Here is a 22986-nt window from a genome sequence, read left to right on the forward strand (position 1 = left end):
CATATAAACTTCTCAATTTCAGAGAGCAGCTCATGTCAATAAGGAAGTCAATAACGCAGAGTGGAGAAGGAACACAGAACAGTACAGCAGAGGAACAGCCCTCGATGTTTGTGCAGACCATGATGCCCAATTAAACTGATCCCATCTTCCTGCACACCGAGTCAGGAAGGGGAATAGCAGAGAACAAAATGAAGAGGGTAATTTTGATTGGGTTGGGCGTGGTGACAGAAGGCTCTCATGGTGCATAAACACCAGTGTGGACTGGGCTGGGCCAGGCCAAATAATCTGTTTCTTTAATACTACATTAGAGTCTCATTTAGAGTGTAAATGTTCAGAATTAGCCTGCCATTCTTTTAATATCATTTTTAAAAAATATATATATTCAAATCAAGGGATGTGGGCTTCACAGGCTGAGCCAGCATTTAATTACCCGACCCTAAGTGCCCCTGTGAAGGTGGAGGGGAGCTGCCTTCTTGAACCGCTGCAGTCCGAGGTGTGGGCACGTCCACAGTGCCGTTGGGGAGAGAGCTCCAGGATTTTGACCTAGCGACGGTGAAGGAATGGTGATACACCCTTGCATGTATAGGTGGAACCTTGCGTGCTCTAAAGTGAGAGGGAGGAGGTTTAAAGCGGATCGGAGGGGTGAACTGTTCACACACAGAGTAGTTGGTGTCTGGAATGAGCTGCCAGAGGGGGTGGCGGAGGCAGGAACAGTAACAGCATTTAAGAGGTATCTGGTCAGATACTTGAATGAGCAGGGCACAGAGGGATGTGGAATTAATGCAGGCAAGTGGGATTAGTATAGACAGGAATGATGGTCAACATAGACACGATGGGCCAAAGGGCCGATTTCTATGCTGTACAACTCTGGCTCCAAATAAGCAGGATAGAATCATAATCAACTCTGTCACTGGGGGGTCCTGTTATGTTGGCTCTCCTTCCCCAAATGAAGGATCAGTCCAAGTAACACTACTGACTGTAATGTGCAGGCGACCTGTGATGCAAGCTCAAGGTCAAAGTCCAGTTTATTGTCACATGCACAAGTCCATGTGTGCACAGGTGTAATGAAAAACTTACTTGCAGCAGCATCACTGACACATAGCGTCAGATACACAACATTCACAAGAAATCAACCACAAGAGATGAGATTTCCCTTTAAAAACAATCTTTTTGTGAATCATTTCTACATAAAGTAGGCAAGAAATCCGAACAAATACCAGCCCTGCCGCTAATCAGGGCACAATCCCAGACAGAAGCTAAAGCACCACCACAATTTACTGTGATCTCAACTGGTCAGAGTCCCGCAGAGGGAAGTGGGAGAATTGACAGCAGCAGGGAGGTAAGGAAATAGCACAGAGGCAGTGCCTAGAACCAGCATTGTACGTATCCGCGTGTCTGCTGCAGACACTGGACGTGACATGTGAAGAGCTGGGCTCCTGGGGTCAACGGGTGCCAAGACAACTATTCTACCAACATCTCTCAATGCGATTTCCACCAAATGCCCCTAGTGAATCATTCGCAGGGCAGACTTTTTAAAATAGAAATTCTCTGGAAGTGCAATACCACAGACATTCTCTTTGAGGCAAATGCACACCTGCATGCTTCCAAAATGTTCTTAATTTATTTTGATGCTCTCAAAATTAATAAAAGTCGAATTATTTTTCTTTATTCTTTTGCATGCCTGTTTGAAGAGTGCAGGATAAAACAGTGGGTAATTGACAATGGTTTGGAACATTATCATCCCCTCACCTCCAAGTCTGTTCCTGCTAACGTGGCCCCTCGAAGGTTGCAGTTCTTCAGCTTGGCGTTCTTCAGGGTGGCCACTCTCAGGTTGATGCCAGTCATCTGGCTTCCTTCCATGTCCACTCCTTTCAGATTTGCACCTGGGACACACGAGTTATTATTTCTCCCTGTCCACTTCTTCGATTCCTTCCCCCCCCCCCCACCCCCCCAATCCGCTCCTCCACCTCCCCGTGCTCTGAACCTGTGAACTCCCATGGACTAGTGGAGCAGCAGGTAGTGCTGCTACCCTCCCAGTTCCAGTGACCCAGGTTCAATCCTGACCTCTGATGTTGTGTGGAGTTTGCACGTGGGTTTCTCCAGGTGTTCCGGTTTCCTCCCACATCCCAAAGATGTGCTGGTAGGATGACTGGACACTAAATTACCCCTTACTGTAGGTAAGTGGCAAAAAAAAAATCAATGGGTGTTGATGGGCACGTGTGAGAGGTGCTAAGCTGCAGGGGTGCAGGAAAGTGGGACTGAAGGGGTTGCTCAGCATGGACTCAGTGAGTGTTCAGTGTGGACGTCTAACTTGAAAGATGTTGGCTGTGGGTTCAATCCCACCCGAGGCTCAGGCTGCTTCAGTGCTGCACTGTCAGAGGTATCTTCGTTTAGTCAGGAAACCCCAGTACGGTTAAAAGTTTTATTATCTACTGGAAGAAAAGTGGGAAGTTCCCTGGCTAATAATTCAACAAAACAGGTACTCTGGCCATTGTCACATTTGTGGGAGACTGATGTATGAAAATTGCCTGCTGGATTTCCTACAATGCAGCAGTTGGTCTCGTCTTTTGGGACGTCTAAAGACGTGAAAAGGTGCTGTAGAGACAAATGTTTCTCTTTTAATGCCTGGACTGTGGGTGCCAAGTGATCAGAACCTGGGCCTTAGTGCTTGCATTCCCACTCACTTCACAGGTGTGCTCTCTAACCATGGGCTTTTGTGCAGAGCTGAGGAACACTGGATGATCAGCTCCCAGGACTTCCACTGCAGACGAGTCTGGTCAACCCAACACAAGGGGAAGACTGATGGTGGGATCTGCCTGGGTTTGGTGACCTATTTCTGCTCAATGGGATCAGCCATTTGAACTACAACACAGCCTCCCTTGACTTTACACCCACAACCACATGCTGAAAAAATCAGCACGTCTTTTGATAACCTTTGTTATAGCCCTGAGTGTTAACAGAACAGTACAGCACAGGAACAGGCCCCTTGGCCCACGATGTCTGTGCCAATCATGATGCCAATATAAACTCACCCCATCTGCCTGCACATGGGGCGTATCCCTCCATCCCCTGCCCGCTCATTTGCCTGTCTAAATGCCACTATCGTATCCGCTTCCACCACTTCCCCTGACAGCGTGTTCCAGTTACCTACCACTGTGTAAAAACAAAACACTTGCCTTGTAAATCTCCTTTAAACCTTCCTCTCTCATTTTAAACCCGTGCCCTCTGGTATTTGACAATTACACCCTGGGAAAAAGACTCCATCTACACTTCTCAGTTTTTATAACAAGTAGCAACTCAAACAACATTCTTCTGGTGGATCCGAAATGGCTGAACTCACCTTCCAAATTAGCCTTGAGACCTGAAGGATCTTCAAAATTGCATCCTTTCAGCGATGCCCCCTCTGCATTGGAACAGAGCATTTTCACCCCTTGGAGATTGGCACCCTGGCAGGACACAGGATTCCCCAGTGAAAACCACATCACCACCTCTGATCTCGGCTGTATAGTCAACTACACATAGATCCGAGGACCAACCCACAGGAAGCAACGGTTGTCAAAATCAGTTCATAATTGTAAATTTAAAGTACCAAATTAAATATTTATTAATTTGAGCATCAAAAGTTGCTGATTACATTAACGATCTGGATGTGAATGGAAGAGCTACGATAAGTCTGTATTTGACATGAAGATCGGCGGTGCTGCTGCTAGTGATGGGTAGCCTTCAGGTACACTGCATTGATTAGTTTGTAAGATGGGCAGATGAAAATTTAATCCTGAAAAACACAAAGTGGCTGCATGGTGGGCAGATTCATAACACGTTGAATGGTAGGACACGAGGAAGCATAATGGCCTTGGTGTACTTGTTCAAGGCCACAGCACAGGTAAATAAGGTGGTGCATTGGAAACAGAACAGTACAGCAGAGGAAAAGACCCCTAAGGCCATGATGTTGTGCTGAACTAATTAAACACTAAACTAAACTAATCCCTTCTGCCTACACAAATCCACATTCCTCCATATTCACCTGCCCATCTAAGAGCCTCTTAAACACCTCTATCATATTTGCCTCCAACACCACCCCTAGCAGCACATTCCAGGCACCCACCACTTTGTGTAAACAAACTTGCCCCACACTTGGATAACTGCCTTCATTAGCCAGGGCACAGAATACAAGAATGAGGAGGTTATGGTGCATCTCTATAAAACGTTGGTTAGGCCACAGTTGGTTTACTTGGAGCAGTTCTGGTTTTCATTCTAAAGAAAAGATGTGATCGCACTGGAGTGGGTGCAGAGGTGACTTGGGTGGCAATTATGAAGACAGACTGGATAGGCTGGGTTTGTTTCCCTTGGAACAGAGAAAGCCCTGATTTGAGGCACAGAGAATTCTGAGGGGCAGAGGTAAGTTAGATAATGAGTAACATTTCCTTTTAAGAGAGGTGTACAAAGCCAGAGGGCATTGGTTTAAGACAAGGGGTAAGAGATTTGGAATTCCCCCCCACCCCCAAAAGATGGCTGAAATGTATTACCCAAGGCAGTGGTGGAGACAGATAGTGTCACAACACTTCAGAAGCTGTGAGAGCATCTGTTTACAAAGCGAGAACTATTCCCAGCATCCAATACCAAAGTACCCGAGTACCTGTAATACAGCATTTAAAAGACATTTGGACAGGCACATGGATAGGAAAGGTTCAGAGGGATATGGGCCAACTGTGGGCAAATGGGATTGGAAAGGGTGCAAAGAAGATTTACAAGGATGCTGCCAGGACTCCAGGGCCTGAGTTACAGAGAGAGGTTGGGCAGGCTAGGACTTTATTCCTTGGAGTATAGGAGACTGAGGGGTAACCTGAGAGGTGTATAAAATCATGAGGGGCATAGATAGGGTGAATGCACACAGTCTTTTACCCAGGGAAAGGGAAACAAAAACTAGAGGGCACAGGTTTAAGGTGAGACAGGAAAAATTTAAAAGGGATATGAGGGGCAACTTCTTCACATGGAGGGTGGTGGGTATGTGGAACAAGCTGCCAGAGGAAGTGGTTGAGGCAGGTACTATTACAACTTTTAAAAGACATTTGGACAAGTACATAAACAGGAAAGGTTTAGCAGGATATGGGCCAAACGTAGGCAAATGGGATTAGCTTAGTTGGGCATCTTTGTCAGCATGGACCAGTTGGGCTGAAGGGCCTGTTTTGGTGCTGTGTTAGTCTATGACTAAGTATTTAGATGGGCACCCGAAACGCAATACCAGAGAATGCTGGAAAAATGGGATTGGTTTCATTTGGTAAATTTGTGGCCAACATGAATACAATGGCCTGGAGGGACATCACATTAAACGTTAATTCCCACTCCGGGTCTGCGGTATTCTATACATCACCCACCAGCATTAGACAAGCCTGCGGCTCAAAGAACTAAATTAGTTCCGACAGTCTCAATCACCAGAGGGCAGAAGTGCATATCAGCAAAGTGCCCTTAACTCAGCGCACATCAGTGAAAAGCCGCTCGCACTTACATCCAGGATCGCTCCCGACAGGTCTGCCCGCTCGAGGTTCGAACTGCAGAGATTTGCGTGACTGAGGTTGCAATTACTGAGGTTAGCCATCTTAAAATTGATGTAGCGAAGGTCCAGTCGGGATAGATCGGTTCCTCTGAAATTCAGACCCTGCTTGAAGTGAAATATCCCAAGTTATATCACGGTGAGGGGTTGGTTTTGGGGGAAGGAGGGAGGGAGGAGGAGGATCAGGGGGTCACGATAAGAAGGTTTCTCCTCCAGGAGGAGGCCATTTTGCACATCAGGTTCCCTGGAAGAACGAGCTTAGTCCTACTCCCCTGCTCTCCCATCGCAGCCAAGGGAAATGCTCCCGCTTCAAGTATTTATCCAACTGAACGTAGATCTCTCATTTCCCACCTCCATCCCCACCACTATTCTGATTTTCACATCCAACCTGGTTACCTGCTCAACTTCTGACCTCTAATCCCTAACCCATACCTCACTGGGTAATGCTCTTGCCCAGCTAGGAGGTTGTGGTCAGTGTGGGATTGCTGTACTGTCAAGAGGCACCGTCCTTCATGATGAGATGTTAAACTGAAGCCCACCTTTTCCTACTCATACGCATGCAAAAGATCCCTTGGAATTACCGTGAAGAATGCAGGAACTCTCCCTGGCATCCCATACTTATCCCTCAGAGTCATGGAGATGCATAGCTGGGAAACAGGCCCTTCAGCCCAACAAGTCCCTGCTGACCATCAACTGCCCCATTTACAGTAATCCTACATTAATCTCATTTTTTAAAAAATTCTCCTCACATTCTTATCAACCCCCCAGACTCTACCCCTCACCCACACACTAGGGTCAATTTAGTGGCCAATCGACCCGCATGTCTTTGGGATGTGGAGAGGAAACCAGAGCACTTGGAGGAAACCCACAGGGAGGTCACAGGGAGAACGTGCAAACTCCACACAGACAGCGCCGGGGCAGGGGGGGGGGGGGGGGGGGGGGGGGGGGGTCAGGAATGAACCGGGTCTCTAGTGCCGAGGCAGCAGCTCCACCAGCTGTGCCACTGTGCCACCCAACACCACAGACACGCTGCTGTTTGTGGGAGCTTGCTGGCACAGATTGGTTGCAGCACGTAGTAGACTGCACAATTGATCATATTTTGAGTACTTAAGTGCTCTTTGATGCACAGAAAGGTGACTCAGAAATCCAAGTCCCTGCTTAATGCCAGATTTCTCATCCATTTTATTGGAAATCTTTCAATGTCTCACCCTCCACCAACAGCCTGGAGCCTTAAAAATTCCCAAGCTGTGCCCCTGACTAATCCTTGCTTCCTGATTTACGTCATGTTCTCTCGCTGCTTTCCAGCTTGGGCCACAGCATGGCACAAGACACCTCACCCTTCACCTTGGCTCCGGATTAAAATGTGCTCCGTCATCCTTGCTGGTGGCAGGACTGAGAACACAGGCACACAGGCAGAGCTGGAGCAGCACAGACACGTCACGTTCCCTCAAGGTTCTGTTTCCAAATCCACTTTTGAATGAACCCATGCAAAAACACACTAATATATGCTCATTAAAAAAAACTGAACAGCCTTGGGGTTATTGTAACAACTTATACTCCTGACCACAGTGAACGTTTGTGCTTTTAGGCTCTTTGGAGTGGCTCATTAACAGAGTCTGCACGTTCTCCCTCTGACCGCGTGGGTTTCCCCTGGGTGCTCTGGTTTCCTCCTGCATCCAAAATACACGTGGGTGGCAGGCTAACTGGCCAATGTACATTGCCTCCCAGTGTGAAGGTGAGAGGTAGAATCTGGGGACGGTTGATGGGATTGAGGGGAGAATAAAAACTTAGTGTAAATGGGTGGTTGAGAGACAGGAGGGACTCATGCGGTGGGCTGAAGGACAGGCTGTACGACACTATGGTGCAAAGATCAGACACACCAGTCTGTACTGAGGTGGCAGATCTCAGCCTGAATGAGCAGCAGCACCGAGCAGAGGAACAGAAACCATCTCACCCCCTGACCCTGCATCACACTCCCCAACTACAGCAGTGTGGTCACACTGCGCTGCAGGTTCTGGCTGCTACCCACTGGCTCCAGTTGTAAAGCTACCATAGGTGACTGGATCAAGTTTACCTGCTGAAGAACTGAACCAAACCCACTGAGCCGACACATGGAATGACATACACAGGTGAGTGATGTTAGCACCTGGGGAATTATCGCAAGTAGTAGTAGGCCACTTGGCCCCTCAAGCCTGCCCCATCATTCAATATGACCATGGCTGATCTCTGCTGGCCTCAGCTCCTCTCCTCTGCCAATTCCCCATAATCCTCAATCTTTCGAATATTTATCCACCTCCAACTTAAATATATCGAATGATTTGGCCTCCACTCCTCTCGGGCAGACAATTCCAGAGATTCACTACCCTCAGAGTTTCTATGCACTTAATTTTAAATGACCGGCCTTTTACTTTGTAACCATGTCCTCTTGTTCGTGACTCTCCCACCAGTGAAAACATCCCCACATCTACCCTGTCAACCCCCATTAGGAACTTGTACATTTGAATAAGGTCACCCCTCATCCTTCTGAACTCCAAGGAATACAGACCCAAACTGTCCCACCTCTTCATAGGACAGCCCTCCTACCTCAGAAATTAGCCTGGTGAATCTCTTTTTGGCTGCCTCTAATGCTGCAATTTTTTTTAAAAAAAGCAAGGGAACTAAATCTGTGTGCAGTATTCCAGATATGACCTCGCCAATACCCTGCAGAATGGCAACTAAACCTTATTAAACTCCGTTTTGCAATAAAGGCCAACATGCCAAAATAATTACATTTTGATTCCTCTTACTGAAGTGCGTGATGTCGCACTTCCCCACATAGAGCAGTCAAGCGTGTCAAGAAGGTAAAATGAGAAAGGAAACCTTTCCTATTCTTTCATGGCACGGTAGTGTAGTGGTTAGCGTAATGCTATTACAGCGCCAGTGACCCAGGTTCAATTCCGGCCACCGTCTGTAAGGAGTTTGTACGTTCTCCCCATGTGTCTGTGTGGGTTTCCTCCGGGTGCTCTGGCTTCCTCCCACATTCCAAAGACGTACGGGTTAGGAAGTTGTGGGCATGCTATGTTGGTGCCAGAAGCGCAGTGACAATTGCGGGCTGCCCCCAGAATACTCGACGCAAAAAAAAGATGCATTTCACTGTGTGTTTCAATGTACATGTGGCTAATAAAGATATCTTGTCTTATTTGGTCTCCTCACTCCCTGTGGCACACCCCTCTGGAAGTATCGGACCTTTGCTTGCCCACTGCCCTGACTCTGGTGCAGGGATGTATTCAAGCAAGAAATGGACACCAATAAACCCACGGCTGTAGCAGAGCTCTTCTAGTCTGCCTAACAGCCATCACCGTCCAAATCCTGCATCCAGCACTGTGTGCAGAGATACCTTCTGTTCACAATCACCTGACACCGGAGTTCTGATTTTGTTGGCGTTGCTAACAGAAAGCGGACAAACTCCTTCCGGGAAATGGGAGAATGGTCTTCAGCTGGTAGCGAATTCTAAAAGAAAGAATTAATAAAATTACAATTCATGGCACATTGCTGCTGCTTGGTGAGTCTTCCATTTGATTAGGTTGTTAAGGTTTACTGTCTGATAAGCATAACTGATAAACACAGTGCCAAGTGCCACAGAGCACGGACAATCCCAGTAACATTCTCACCCTACGCTCTTAAGCTGAGTTCAGCTTTGGAACCTGGGTTTCACCTTGTCCAGGCCAACAGGGTGAATGTTTTTTTGATGCCATTTTTGGGTCATACGTAAAAAGGAACAGCCTCAGTACAAGCAGAGACAATACAATCCATTGAAGTCACACAGATTTACACAAACTATGAGGCTTTTGTACCCAAACATGGGCAAGCACGTAGACAGGAAGGGAATGCACACGAGCATCAAGCTCACTGATCACACACACACACGCATTCAAGTTCACAGAATCCAGGCACACACAGGCTTACAAGGACACCAGATTTGAACATGCGCATGCTCAAGTTCAGACAGACACCAGGCTCCTGCATGTGCACAGATATACATACATAGAGGTACTTTTGAGTAGTTATCAGAGGTTAGAACAAGAACCTGAACCCTGGTCAACACCTTTAGCCCAATGCCCAAAAGAAACTGTAGCGATTATTTACAGAGAAAAGCAAAAAACTAGATGAATCATTACCTTAATTAGTTGCTCCAACTGTTCAATTAGAGAATCTATGCCAAAGAACTTTGCCTCCTCGAGAACTCCTGGAAAAGTTGAGCAAAGTTTTTATGAATTTCCACATTCTTTAGCAAACAGCAAGAGCTAACCCTATACTTTATCAAGCATAGAGAGTCTGGCATGGGTCAAAACCCTTTAAGCCCAAGGTGTGATGGCCAGATGTCTGGGAATGTAATCAGAGTCAGGGCACCAGGCAATTGTCCAGACAGGCTGGGTCTAAGGGGAAGAGGTTAACATGAAGACTTGGGCAAGATGCAAAAGGACTTTGAGACCTTGGAAGTGTGTGTCCTGCACAATGGTGTGCTGTAATCTGAGCAAAAGTTGCCCAACTACTTTCATATCAGCAAAAAACAGGATTTTAAAAATTAACTCTGCTGACTACAGCAGTTCATCCGAGTTGCTTTTCATTGCTGGAAACAGGCCTTGGAGATCCAGCTATATTGTTTTGTTTAAAACAAGAATATCTTCAGACTTCGGCCTTGGAAAATCTACCCTGATTAATGATTAGAGAAGAAAACAACTTTGGCAATGGATTTCATCAAGCAGATGGGCATTGCATTGGGACTAATCAATTCCGATAACACAGAATTCTCAGCAGCAGCAGCATTCAGGGCTAATCAATCAGACGAGGCAACTTGATTGGGTGCCAGTTGAAGAGCTGAACTGATGATCACTGTCTGAGCTCCTGGTGCTCACTTACGATCACTTGAGTTTTGCAGGCAAGGCCTTTTGTAACGGGATTAATAGCTTGAGTTTAAAGGGATAGACATGTGCTCAGCAAGTTTAGCTGCATTATGAGATGTTTACCTGTAATTATTTTAAGTAGGGAAGTTCTATACAATATTCACACAACAAATTTTCCCTCCCCCACTGCTCCCACCTGCCCTCCCCACCTCCCTTATTTGGTTCCATGCTCCACCTTCCCCTCCAACTGTAGCCCTTTATCTCGTCCCACCTCCCAGCCTCTGTCGCTCCCTCCACTCACCCCTCCTCCATCTGCCCATCACCCCTCCTCACCTGGATCCACCCGTCACTTGCTCCACCCCTTCCCCTCACCTTTTTATACCAGCCATCTCCCCTCTATCTTTCAGTCCAGACGAAGGGGCTTGACCCAAAACATCGACTGTCCATTTCCCTCCATAGATGCTGCCTGACCCGCTGAGTTCATCGAGTAGTTTGTTGCTGCAGATCCCAGCATTTGAAGTCTCATGTCTCTAAGTTTTAATGTTGTCTTACACTGTCTATACTATACAATTGAATTCTAAAGTGTTAAGACTACCTTTTACCTAAAACCACTCTCCCTACAGAAATATACCTCAAAGGTCAAACGCGAGAAAGGGACAGGGAAGGGTCCTGACCCAAAACGTTGACCGCCTGCTTTTCTCCACAGATGCTGCCTGACCTGCTGAGTTCCTGCAGCATCATTGTGTTTTTCGTCAGGGAAAAATATTGTTGGAGAAGCAAACCTCTAAAACTCGTTGCCAGGGCAAGACAGTCCAAGGACACTGCCGACTCTTTCCGATTCATCCACAAAACTTATTGCCCCTCCCTAATTACCCTTAAACCCTGTGGCTTGCCGAGCATTGCAGAAGGCAGTCAACACTGCTGTGGTTCTGGACTCACATTCAGGCCATACTGTGCAAGGATGTCAGCCTTCCAATTCTGAAGTAAATTCCCATCTAGTAGTTTCATGCCCACAATTACCTTCATCAGCCAAACTTATTAACTGAATTCCAGGAATGAAAGGGCTTACGTCTGATGAGTGTTTGTCGGCTCTTGGACTGTACTCACTGGAGTACAGAAGAATGAGAGGGGACCTCATAGCAACATTTAAAATGTTGGAAGGAATGGACAGAGTAGATGTGGCTAGGCTGTTTCCCTTGGTGGGCGAGTCCAGGACCAGAGGGCACAATCTTAGAATTAGAGGGTACAGTTTCAAAACAGAGATGAGGAGAAATTTCTTTAGCCAGAGGGTGGTTAAATTGTAGAATTCCTTGCCAGGTACAGCAGTGGAGGCCAGATCATTGGGGGCGTTCAAGGAAGAGATAGATAGATATCTAAATAGTTGGGGTATCAAGGGATATGGGGAAAAGGCCAGAAATTGGGATTAGAATAGTTTTTTCTCCTTCTTCCTCCCCCCGATTTCTCATTTTTTCCCCTTTTCCTTGGAGCAGACTCGATGGGCCGAATGGCCTGCTTCTGTTCCCTTGTCTTGTGATCTTGTGAATTTAAACTAGCTACGTGTCACAATAGAATTTTAATTCACATCTCCTGATTAGTCCTTCAGTAATGTATCCATAATGCTACCATGCCCATCTATTTTGGAGAGGAGTTGGGAAGCTTTTCCCCCAATGTTTTGGCACATATTAAACCATTGGCCAATTCTGGAAACATCTGGATTGTATTACAGTGTAGCATTGGATAGGGGCTTTACGTACAAGCCATTGGGTAGGCTACAGCTGTAAACATGAGATCATATTGCACAGTAGGGGACATATAACACAGAAACTCTATCCAAATTATACCGTCGTTCAGGGGATTTCAGTACCCGAGTAAGAAAACCTGGCTGCGATTGTATAGGACTCTGGTGAGACTTCGTCTGATGATGTGTGTGTAATTCCACTCTCCACAACAAGGTTTTACCTTCTTGAGAGGCAAGGCATTTAGATTCACCAGGTTGATTCTTGGGATAGCAAGGTTATCCCAGAAAGAGGTCACGTAGGATCAGCCCGTGCTCTCTCAGATCAGGAAGAATGAAATGTGACCTCTTTGAAATGTACAAGATTTTGATTGGACTTCACAGCAAAGGTGCCGTAAAGCTACCTGCCCCGCACAGAGGCCAGAATCAGAGGCATGGGCTCAGTGTAAAGGGGCCAGGCATATATGACAGAGAGGAGGTTTTCCAATCCATGATGCTGCCTGGATTGGAGAGCATGTCTTATGAGGACAGGTTGAGTGAGCTGCTTTTCTCTTTGGAGCAAAGGAGGATGAGAGGTGACTTGACAGAGGTGTACAAGATAAGAGGCATAGATTGAGTGGACAGTCAGAGACTTTTTCCCAGGGCAAAAATGGCTCACATAAGAGGGCATAATTTTAAGGTGATTGGAGGAAGGACTGGGGGGGGGGGGGGGGGGGGGGGGGGGCCCAATGTCAGAGGCAGATTTTATTTTATATACACGGAGAGTGGTGGGTGCGTGGAATGCACTGTCGGCAGGGGTGGTGGAGGCAGATACATTAGGGACATTTAAGAGACTCTTAGATAGGCACATGAATGATAGAGAAGTGGAGGACTATGTAGGAGGGAAGGGTTAGATAGATCTTAGAGCAGGATAAAATGTCGGCACAACATCGTGGGCCAAAGGGCCTGTACTGCGCTGTAGTGTTCCATATGGTAATTGAGGACAGAGAATCTTTAGAAATCTCTACCCTAGAGGGCTGTGGATGCAGATGTTGAATATTTAGATAGGCTTTCAGACTAAGGGAAGCAAAGAGGCAAGTGAATTGGGCAGAAGAATGGAAGAGTACAGGATCAGTCGTGGTACTGAATCGCCGGAAAGGTTAAAGAAACAGCATGGCTTATTCCTGGTTCTATTGATCATGCTCCTGGTAGCAGCAGCACAACAGCTCTACATTGACCACAGGACGTTACCGGTGTGGGTGTGATATTGTCCAGAACCTACCCAGTAAGTTGAGGCCTTTGTTCACAATAAGTTGCCCATGACGCAGGTAGTTTAAGATGGGCATGAAGTACTCTGGGCTACGATCAATGAGGAAGCCTCCTTGATGATCCTTCTTGTTACCCCAGGCACCTATTCCAGAAGAGGTAATAAGGTACAGGAAGAAAGAGGGAAGAGATCAGCTCGCCAGCCAGCAACATTAGCACTGCATACAGTTCTTGGTCATTCAGAATGCTGAGCTCAACAACTTGAGCTGTATCATCTGGTCACTGTGGAAGATGAACAGCTCAACCAGCTGGGAAACCTCCTACAGCTTCAACGTAAACAGAAATCAAAACTGGAAAGGTACAGTACATTTATCCGGCTGATATTTCAGTTCCCACAAACACATTAAATGCCCTCTCTTCCACAGACTGGCACAAGATTTTCATACATTACTGCAGTAGAGTCACAGAATCAGACCAAGTCCCAACTGGGTAAAGCTGTGCTTAGGCTCCACGTCAACCTCTTCCCACCCCACTTCATCTTCACATCCCAGAGTCATACAGTCAGAGTCATACAGCATGGAAACAGGCCATTCAGCCCAACTTGTCCATGCCAACCAAGGTGCCCACCTGAACTAGTCCCATTTGTCTCTATAAAGTCACCCCTCAGCATCCTATGTTCCAGTGACAATAAGCCCAGCCTCTCCAATCTCCCCTTTTAACTACAGCCTTTCATTCCAGGCAACATCCTGGTGAATTCCTTCTGCACTCTCTGCAGCTAGTGTGGCAACCAGAACTGTACACAGTACCTCAAGTGTGGTCCAACCAGAGGATGGCACTGCTCCACTGTGGAAACAGGGTTGGGCCCAGCAAGTCCACACCAACAGACAACCACCCATTTACTCTAACCCTGCCCTAACCCATTTTAGACTCCCAACACCCCTATCAATAACCCCCCAGATTCCACCCCTCACTCACTCAGGGCAGTTTTCAGAGGCCAATTAACCCTTTTTGGGATGTGGGAGGAAACTGGAGCACCCGGAAGAAACCCACGTGGTCACAGGGAGAACGTGCAAGCTCCACACAGACGGCACCCAAGGTCAGGATTGAACCCGGGTCACTGGAGTGGGAAGTCAGCAGCACTACCTGCTGCCAATACAACTTCACTTTCTTTCTGTCATAAGTTAAACAGAATATGCTGGCAGCTACCACCTCTTATTACCTTGTTTAATTAACTTTATTTGAAATCAGTGCATAGGGGCCATGCACGTAAAGCCTTCCACCCCACGCTTCATGGGGCTGTTTCTACCGATAACCTGGAATGAGGGGGCACCATTCAAATCACTTACCACATGGTCACTTTCCCAGACCCTTCCTCTACAGTCACTCATTGCGTCCTGTTTCACCAGGTCTAATCAGCCCCTACCACAGGAATCAGCACATCGTCAGCAAGCGGCCGCACAAGCTGACCGAAGGTTGACAGACATATCAGGGTGTCAGCTGCTCACAGCCCAGTTTTGCATTCAGCAGTGGGAATGTAAGTCAGCCGGTGACCTCCTGAACAGCGGTGGGGATACTCACTTTTGTCTCGGAACATGTGGGCAAGCATACTCTCCGGCTCCTTGTTCACTAAAGTGCTCCTGCGGATGACAGGAAATTAATGTCACAGTTAGATTTGAGTGAACAAAACCTTTTAGTCTTTGGGAGAGAAACTTACTTAAATAAAAACCAGTGATGCAGAGACACAAGTGAGCAAATAGAGTCAAGTGGACCAGCAAACTCCTTCAGGACATGGGTTAGTTACAGAGTGAAGCTCCCTCCCATTAAACATCGCCAAGGTAGCTGCAGCACAGTTTAGACACGGAGTGAAGCTCCCTCCTACACTGCCTCATCAGCACAGAGTAAGCTAGAGAGAGACGTTGGACAGACTTGGATTGTTTTCTCTGGAGCATCAGAAGCTAAGGGGAGACCTGGGAGAGGTTTATAAGAGGCAAAGATAGGGTAGATAGCCAAAGCCTTTTTCCCCAGGGTAGAAATGTCAAATACTGAAGGACAGAGCTTTAAGGTGAGAGGGGGAAGTTTAAAGGAGATGTACAGGGTATTTTCTTTTTAAAAACAGGGTGGTAGGTGCCTTGAACGCACTGCCAGGGATGGTGGCGGAAGCAGACACCACAGTAACATTCAAGAGGCATTTAGACTTGAACATGCAGGGATATGGATCATGTGTAGGCAGATGGGTAGGTTTAGTTTAATTTGGTCAGCATTGTGGTTGGCACAGACATTGTGGGCCGAAGGGCCTGTTCCTGTGCTGTTCTGTGTCATAAGCTTCCACTTCATTGTCCCACAGACTATTTTCAAAGCAAGCACAGGGTGGATGGATAGTAGAGCTTCCTCTACATCTTCCCATTAAACACACCCAAAAAAGGAACAGTGAAGATAGATACAGAGTAAACCTCCCACGACGTTATCCTTCTACGCTTTCCCTAGGCAGGGAGAACATGAAGTGGACATAGATTAAAGCTCCTAATAACATCTTGTCTCTAATCTGCAGTAGGCCAGCTACTAGAAGCATGTTTTTTTGACATTTCCCACACAAACCGTTCAGAAATTTATCTCACATTAAGGTTAGCCTTGGCCATAGACCCCTGAATTCCTGGTGTGGGAAATGCTTAAAAAGAATTTATTCCAATATCTGGTATTCTGAAGATTGGAGACGAGTTATGTTACTGGAACAGTGTAGAGAGAACCATACCATGTCTAATCCATATTGTCCCTGCCCAAGGAAGTTTGGTAGATTAGCAGAAATAAAAAAACTGTTGCAGATATTTTCACATCTCATTCATTAGGCTTCATTTTCATTTCAACCATCAACTCAACCAGTTCAGAAAGTCCAGAGACCTCCGTACCTGGAGGTACACAGACACTAGACCACACGCCACCACAAGTCCAAGCACCACTAACCATCTTACCGTGTCGTGGTGAAGTACTGTCCACCAACATTTAGTGTTATCCAGTCAGTACACATCGCTGACTTCTCATCAATGTCCTTCTCGTCTGCCTCAGGGTCTGTCAGGAAAAATAAATAAGATTTCTACATGATTCTCCCTAACCAAGCCCTCAGCCCCCGATTGAAAAGTCACAGCCCTAGAAAGAGCAAGGAGATACTGCGACCCTTTATAATACTAGTGCCCTTTACTTAATAAAACATCCCACACAGATTAAAAGGCAGGATACATGCCAGGAGCTTTGCTCTACTCCTGTGTACCCTTAAACTCCAACTTTCAGCTCAGTTAAATGAAAAAATATGATGCGTTAATGTAGTGAATTTTGTTAAATCTCAGGTCAAATATCCCAATGAAATTATTTTGATGGAAAAAAAATCAGCAAAGTGAGCCAATCCAAATATTAAAGACAAGGAACAGTTAAATTTACAAAATCAAAACCCTAGTGCAGGTATTGTACAATGAAGCATGAGTCAATAAACTTAATTCAACAACAGCTTCACAATGGTATGGTACCCACTTCAAAGAACGATTGCAAGAGAAGTGGTCGCCTGGTAAATATTTACACCTCAACCATCATAAAAATGACCTGCTCACTATCACACTGCCATTTTTGGGAGCCTACTGTACACAAATGACGTGCTACATTTCCTAAATGTCAACATAAACTAGACTTTACAGTATTTCATTGTCCCAAAGTACATTACAGCCAATCAGAGGCCATGAAAGGTGTTATTTAAATACACATCATTCTTTTTTTAGTGGTTACAGAACTGGAGGAGTAATCAAGAGGTGGAGAATCCTCAATCGTAATTGGGCAATGACTTCAGTAAATCTGCCAGTGGGTGCAATGGTATTGGTAGAACAAAGATGAGAGCTGGCACAGTGATAAGAGTCCAACTGCTTTCCTCAAGTCCTTCAGGGAAGGGACTACCTCTAACTGGCCTAGTTCCTTATCCGGTCACAAGGGTACCTAAGAGGTTAGCAATCATGCCCAGAATAAAACCAAGAAATTAAACATAATCAATTCGTGATATGACTGGTGTGGGAACCAAAGCATCAAAACTCTTCACTGCGTAGTAGAATGTTTCAGATCAGATCTACTTACCTATAAACGGCTCCCCTTCAGATACATACAATACATCGTCATCTCTGATCAAAAAGGAAAGATAAATAGATTATCGGCACAGCAATTTCCAGCTTTAAGACATTGTTAAACAACTCAGCTTGCCTTGAATACTGGGCCAGGTATTTGACAACATGGCTCCTGCTTTCCACCTCTGAAACCTAGGTTCAAATCGTGGTCAGATTGTTCCAAGGATGTCCTCCCTTTACTGAACAAGGAACTTCATTAATTTAGCACCTTTCACATCGTCTGGATAGTCTATTTGAAGGCAAATGTGCATTCATCACTGCACAGCAAGACTCCACTGGAGTAATCAGTTAAAAATAATGGCGTCGAATTATATAGAATATAACAGAACTAGCATATTTGGTTGAACCAGACTGTGCTGGCATTTGAACCCCCACACTTGCCCCTCTATTTTATTTACTTTATCTCAGCGTTCAGCACATCTTTCTAATACAAGTGGAGACACAACAGACTGCAGAGGCTAGAATCTGGAGCAAAGTCCTGCTGCAGGGTCTCGACCAGAAAAGTCAACAATTTCTTCCCCCTCCATGGATGCTGCCTGACCTGCTGAGTTCCTCCAGTAACACACACAAAATGCTGGAGGAACTCAGCAGGTCAGGCAGCATCCATGGAGGGAAATGAACAGTCGAAGTTTCGGGCTGAGACCCTTCATCAGGACTGGAAAGGAAGAGGGTAGAAGCCAGAATAAAAGGGTGGGGAGAGGGGGAAGGAGCACGAACTGGCAGGTGATAGGCGAGTCCAGAGTCCAGGTGAGGCAGCCTGCGAACCTATCGGTGTCATTTATTGCATCTGGCACAGCCTCCTCTACATCGATGAGACCCCACCGCTTTGTCGAGCACCTTTGCTCCGTCTGCCACAACAGCCGGGGTCTCCCGGTGCCCAGCCATTTTAATTCCACCTCCCATTCCCACACTAACATGTCTGTCCACGGCCTCCTCTACTGCCACGCTGAGGCCAGACACAGGTTGAAGGAGCAACACCTCATATTCCGCCTTGGTAGTCTCCAACATCAGCTTCTCTAACTTCCAGTAACCACTCCCCTCTGTTCCCCCCCCCACTTTGTTTTCCCTCATTCCTGTGGCCCCCCTTCCCCCTCCCCTACACCTCCTTCCCTTTATTCCAAGCTCCACTGTCCTCTCCTATCAGATTCCATCTTGTTCAGCACATTGCCTCTTCCACCTCTCAGCTTTTCACATCACTCCCTTTTACTCCCTCCTCCACCCACCTACCTACCTACCCCCTCTTACCTGGACTCACCCACCACCCCGTACTCCTCCTCCCCCTCCCCTTTTACTCCAGCTTCTGCCCTCTTCCTTTCCAGTCTTGAAGGGTCTCAACCCAAAACGTTGACTGTTCATTTCCCTCCATAGATGCTGCCTGACCTGCTGAGTTCCTCCAGCATTGTGTGTGTGTTGCTCCAGATTCCAGCATCTGCAGAATCTCTTGGTAGTTTCTCCAGTAGTTTGGTTTTTGTTTCTAATACATGTACTCAGATATTTGCCTCAACTACTTCCTGTGATAACAAGTGCCTTATCCTTTGAGAACCAGTGTTCACTGAGCAAATTCGTGGGCAAAAGCATCATGCGGTGCATATTAACTCATGTGGACCAGGTTTAATGGATGGATAATAAGGCAGCTGCTGTAGATTACAACAGGACATTGATAGGATGCAGAGCTGGGCTGAGAAGTTGCAGATGGAGTTCAACCCAGAAAAGTGTGAAGTGATGCACTTTGGGAGATCGCATTTGAAGGCAGAATACAGGGTTAATGGCAGGACTCCCTTACCAGTGCGGAGGAACAGAGGGATCTTGGGGTCTACGTCCATAGATCCCTCAAGGTTGCTGCGCAGGTTGATAGGGTTGCTAAGGCGGCGTATGGTGTGTTGGCCTTCATTAGTCAGGGGATTGAGTTCAAGAGCCACGAGGTGATGTTGCAGCTCTATAGAACTCTGGTTAGACCACACTTGGGAGTATTGTGTTCATTTCTGGTCACCTCATTATAAGAAGCATGTGGAAGCTTTAAAGAGGGTGCAGAGGAGATTTACCAGGATGCTGCCTGGATTGGAGAGCATGTCTTATAAGGATAAGTTGAGTAAGCTAAAGCTTTTTTATTCGGAGAGGAGGAGGACGAGAGGGGACTTGATAGAGGTGCACAAGATGATAAGAGGCATAGATCAAGTGGACAGTCAGAGACTTTTTCCCAGGTCGACAATGGCTAACATGACGGGGCATAATTTTTAAGGTGATTGGAGGAAGGTATGGGGGGGATGTCAGAGGCAAGTTATTGTGTTTTGTTTTAAACACAGAGTGGTGGGTGCGTGGAACGCACCGCCGGCAGAGGTGGTGGAGGCAGATACATTAAGGATATTTAAGAGACTCTTAGATAGACACATGAATGATAGAAAAATGGGGGGCTATGTGGGAGGGAAGGGTTAGATAGATCTTAGAGCAGGGTAAAATGTCGGCACAACATCATGGGCCGAAGGGCCTGTACTGTGCCGTAATGCTCTATGATGATCTAGTCTGGCTTGCAAGGTGGTCTGTTTGCAGAAACTGGCTTTGATGCAATCTGTTTGGATTCTGACACTGGATCGCTTTTGCCTATTCCCCTCTAGCAAGTACCCTTGTGTGAGGGAGCACAGAGTTTTCCCAGCTCTGCTGCCCTACTTTCACTGGTGGCTGCTAAGGCAAACTAAATGAGAATTCTCTTTGACACAAAGTAAAATAGGTTCACCTGATCAGTGCAATGTCATCTATGAGACCACCCTTCCCATTGTAGAGGTGGGCTGCCTTAATACTCAGTTTACTACTGGCCACAGACAGTAGGTCAGATAGAGCTCCATACACAGCAACAACCTGCAAGACAAAAAGAGGGAAGACGTCACAAGTAGCAGCCACAGAGGAATTCTCCTGTCGATCTCAAAGGCACTTCAGGCTAAACAATGGAACAACTGTTTCCACGGGACAGATTTGCTGGGAAGCTGCATTCCAAACACACATCATTCATAGAGGGAGTGATTCTGAGTTTGCCAGCAATACCAGACACTTGAAACGCTGTTCAGAAGTGGTGATCCAACACCACCAGACTGTTCACAAAGCTGCAGCAAAAGGCAAAGAACTTGCACTTCCACAAAAAACACCCTAAAGCTCTTTAGGCAGTGAAGTACTTTCAAGGTGTGGTCAAGGGTGAAAGGTAGCTGAGCTCAGCTGCTGATTTGCTCACAACGACCGGGTCAGCTTTGTTTTAGGAAATGGCTGGGGGGGTCAAAACAAATCACCCAATAGATCTTTTACATTTCAACTGAAAGTTGGCACCTCGGCAAGATTTCACACTCATGCTTTTGCAATGGGTGCTCTGACACAACAGCCAGCAGACTCAGATGAGACTGAGTCACAGTTGCCACACGTCTTTGTGTCTAATTAGCAATCCACCTTTAGTAGAGTCAAAATAAAATAAAAACATCCCAGAGCAAAATGTCTACGTAATTTGGCAATAATTAGCAGACAATTTATGACACCCTTAGTCAGCAACTACTGGCTTGTAACTAACAGCTGAACAGGCAGAAGTCTGGGATAAATAAACCCTAAACAGGTTTACACCTGGGGACGCTCCAAACTACTGTAATATTAAAGAACAGGCGGGATTTTGGCAACAGGCAGGAAAGTTTGAACAACCTGAAGATACAGAGACCAACTACAGACAGGTATCATACTCTTCATCAATTCAGGGAACATCAACGAAGATCCAGGCATCTCAAATGTAATGCTGGATTGGGTACAATGGGCATCAGTCTCATGAAACTTTTGCAATTGGAAAATAATAAAACTACGCACTGAGCTGAGATCCATTTCAGAAGCCAGGCAGAGCTTCCAATGCAAAGGCACGTCTCGTTTCCCACTAGCCCAAAATGGAAATCGCAACCCAGTCTCTACCCCTTGGTCCTGTCTTAGTCAGAGAACACACCACAGGCACAGGACCTTTGGCCCACCGAGCCCACACTGATCATCAAACACCCATTCGCACCAATCCCATTTTTTTTTTAAATTCTCGCCACATTTTCACTAGCTCCTTACCCCTAGCACCAAGTCCTGTGCCCTTGGCTTTGGATTTTGTCCCTGACTCAAAGATATGCCCTTTGCCTTGGATAAAAAAAAGGGGTCAGCAAAATAACACTTCCTCCCAGCCTGCTGGCGACACTACTTTCGTTCCTCCAGTCTCTCCATCTTCATTGCTTGTGTTGTGACAATGTCACTTTCCACACCAGTGACACAGGCGGTGGAGGATAGTGCGGAAAAATCGAGGTTTTCCACCGATAAAAAAACAGAAGTGCTGATGGAGGGGAATTGTCAACATTCAAAGCAGTCCAAGTGTCCCTGTACACAGTCACATGAGACCATTCGCAGAGTGTTGGGCACAATTTTGGTCTCCTGAACTTACCAAGGATGTACTTTTGACAGTGGAGTGCGGTGAGGATTCACCTTGACTGGTTCCCGGGATGGCTGACACAAGACTGAAGATCCTGGAATCTGGAGCAACAAACCATCTCCTGGAGGAACTCAGCAGGTTGAGCAGCATCTGTGAGGGGGTGAGGAAGGAACAGTTGATGTTTCAGGTCGAAAGCCTGCATCAGCGGGGTTTTGACCTGAAATGTCGACATTTCCTCCCCCCACTACCCCCCATAGATGCTGCTCGACTCACTGAGTTCCTCCAGGAGGTGGTTTGTTGCACCTGGGATGGCTGGCTGAAGGATCCAGAACCAGGGGGCACAATCTTAAAATTAGCAGTGGACCATTTGGGGCCTGGAAGCGAGGAGAAATTTCTTCACTCGGAGGATGGCGCATCTTTAGATTTCTCTGCCTCGGAGGGCTGAGGTGGCTCAGTCATTGAATGTATTCAAAGCAGAACTGGATGGATTTCTGGATTTCAAAAGGAAAACGAAGATAATACAAGAAAATATACTGAGTTGCGGGGAAGGCTTGAAAAGCCCAAAGCACACTCCTTTTCTACTCCTTTTGTGTTCTTAGTGTTGTTCCATCACTTGTGGGATTTGGATTAAAGGTTTAACGCCACTTGAACTTGTTACTTGACCCGAGGCTCTGTCTCTACCCTTTCTCCTTGACCTCTTACCTGCCTCAACCTGTGCTCCCTCCCTCCTGGAGGAAAATGGATTAATTAAGGCATGCCAGCAGGGGTGTGTTTAACCAATATTTTGACAAGGTGACAGATGGAGGGGAATAACTGGACATCCAGAAGGCCTTTAATAAAGTGCACATAATCCATCAGATTTCTGAACAGTCCATGAACACGACCTCATTATTCCTCTTTGTACTATTTATTTATTTTTGTAACATAGTAATCTTTATGTCTTCATGTCTTGCACTGTACTGCTGCTCCAAAACAACAAATTTCATGACATACGT

The 22986-nt window shown here is 46.4% G+C and overlaps 1 protein-coding gene across 5 annotated transcripts in view; it reads right to left on the bottom strand.

The window, feature by feature from the left end:
• The window catches only part of LOC127584346 (BTB/POZ domain-containing protein KCTD9), a 41368-nt gene that overhangs the window by 3003 nt on the left and 15379 nt on the right, over positions 1 to 22986 (bottom strand). For 2 of the 5 annotated variants that reach the window (XM_052041066.1, XM_052041065.1), the window contains exons 2-11: positions 20300 to 20421; positions 17522 to 17565; positions 16381 to 16477; positions 14993 to 15051; positions 13431 to 13559; positions 9709 to 9776; positions 8945 to 9040; positions 5507 to 5656; positions 3341 to 3446; positions 1750 to 1883 (exon numbers count right to left, since the gene is read on the bottom strand). In XM_052041066.1, coding sequence (XP_051897026.1) covers positions 1750 to 1883; positions 3341 to 3446; positions 5507 to 5656; positions 8945 to 9040; positions 9709 to 9776; positions 13431 to 13559; positions 14993 to 15051; positions 16381 to 16477; positions 17522 to 17565; positions 20300 to 20421 — 1005 coding nt within the window. Of the gene's footprint in view, positions 1 to 1749; positions 1884 to 3340; positions 3447 to 5506; positions 5660 to 8944; positions 9041 to 9708; positions 9777 to 13430; positions 13560 to 14992; positions 15052 to 16380; positions 16478 to 17521; positions 17566 to 20299; positions 20422 to 22003; positions 22214 to 22986 lie in introns of those variants that run through there. The other 3 variants (XM_052041062.1, XM_052041061.1, XM_052041063.1) reach the window with 3 other exon arrangements.

This window comes from Pristis pectinata, chromosome 29 (genome assembly GCF_009764475.1).
Source record: "Pristis pectinata isolate sPriPec2 chromosome 29, sPriPec2.1.pri, whole genome shotgun sequence".
NCBI lineage: Eukaryota > Metazoa > Chordata > Chondrichthyes > Rhinopristiformes > Pristidae > Pristis > Pristis pectinata.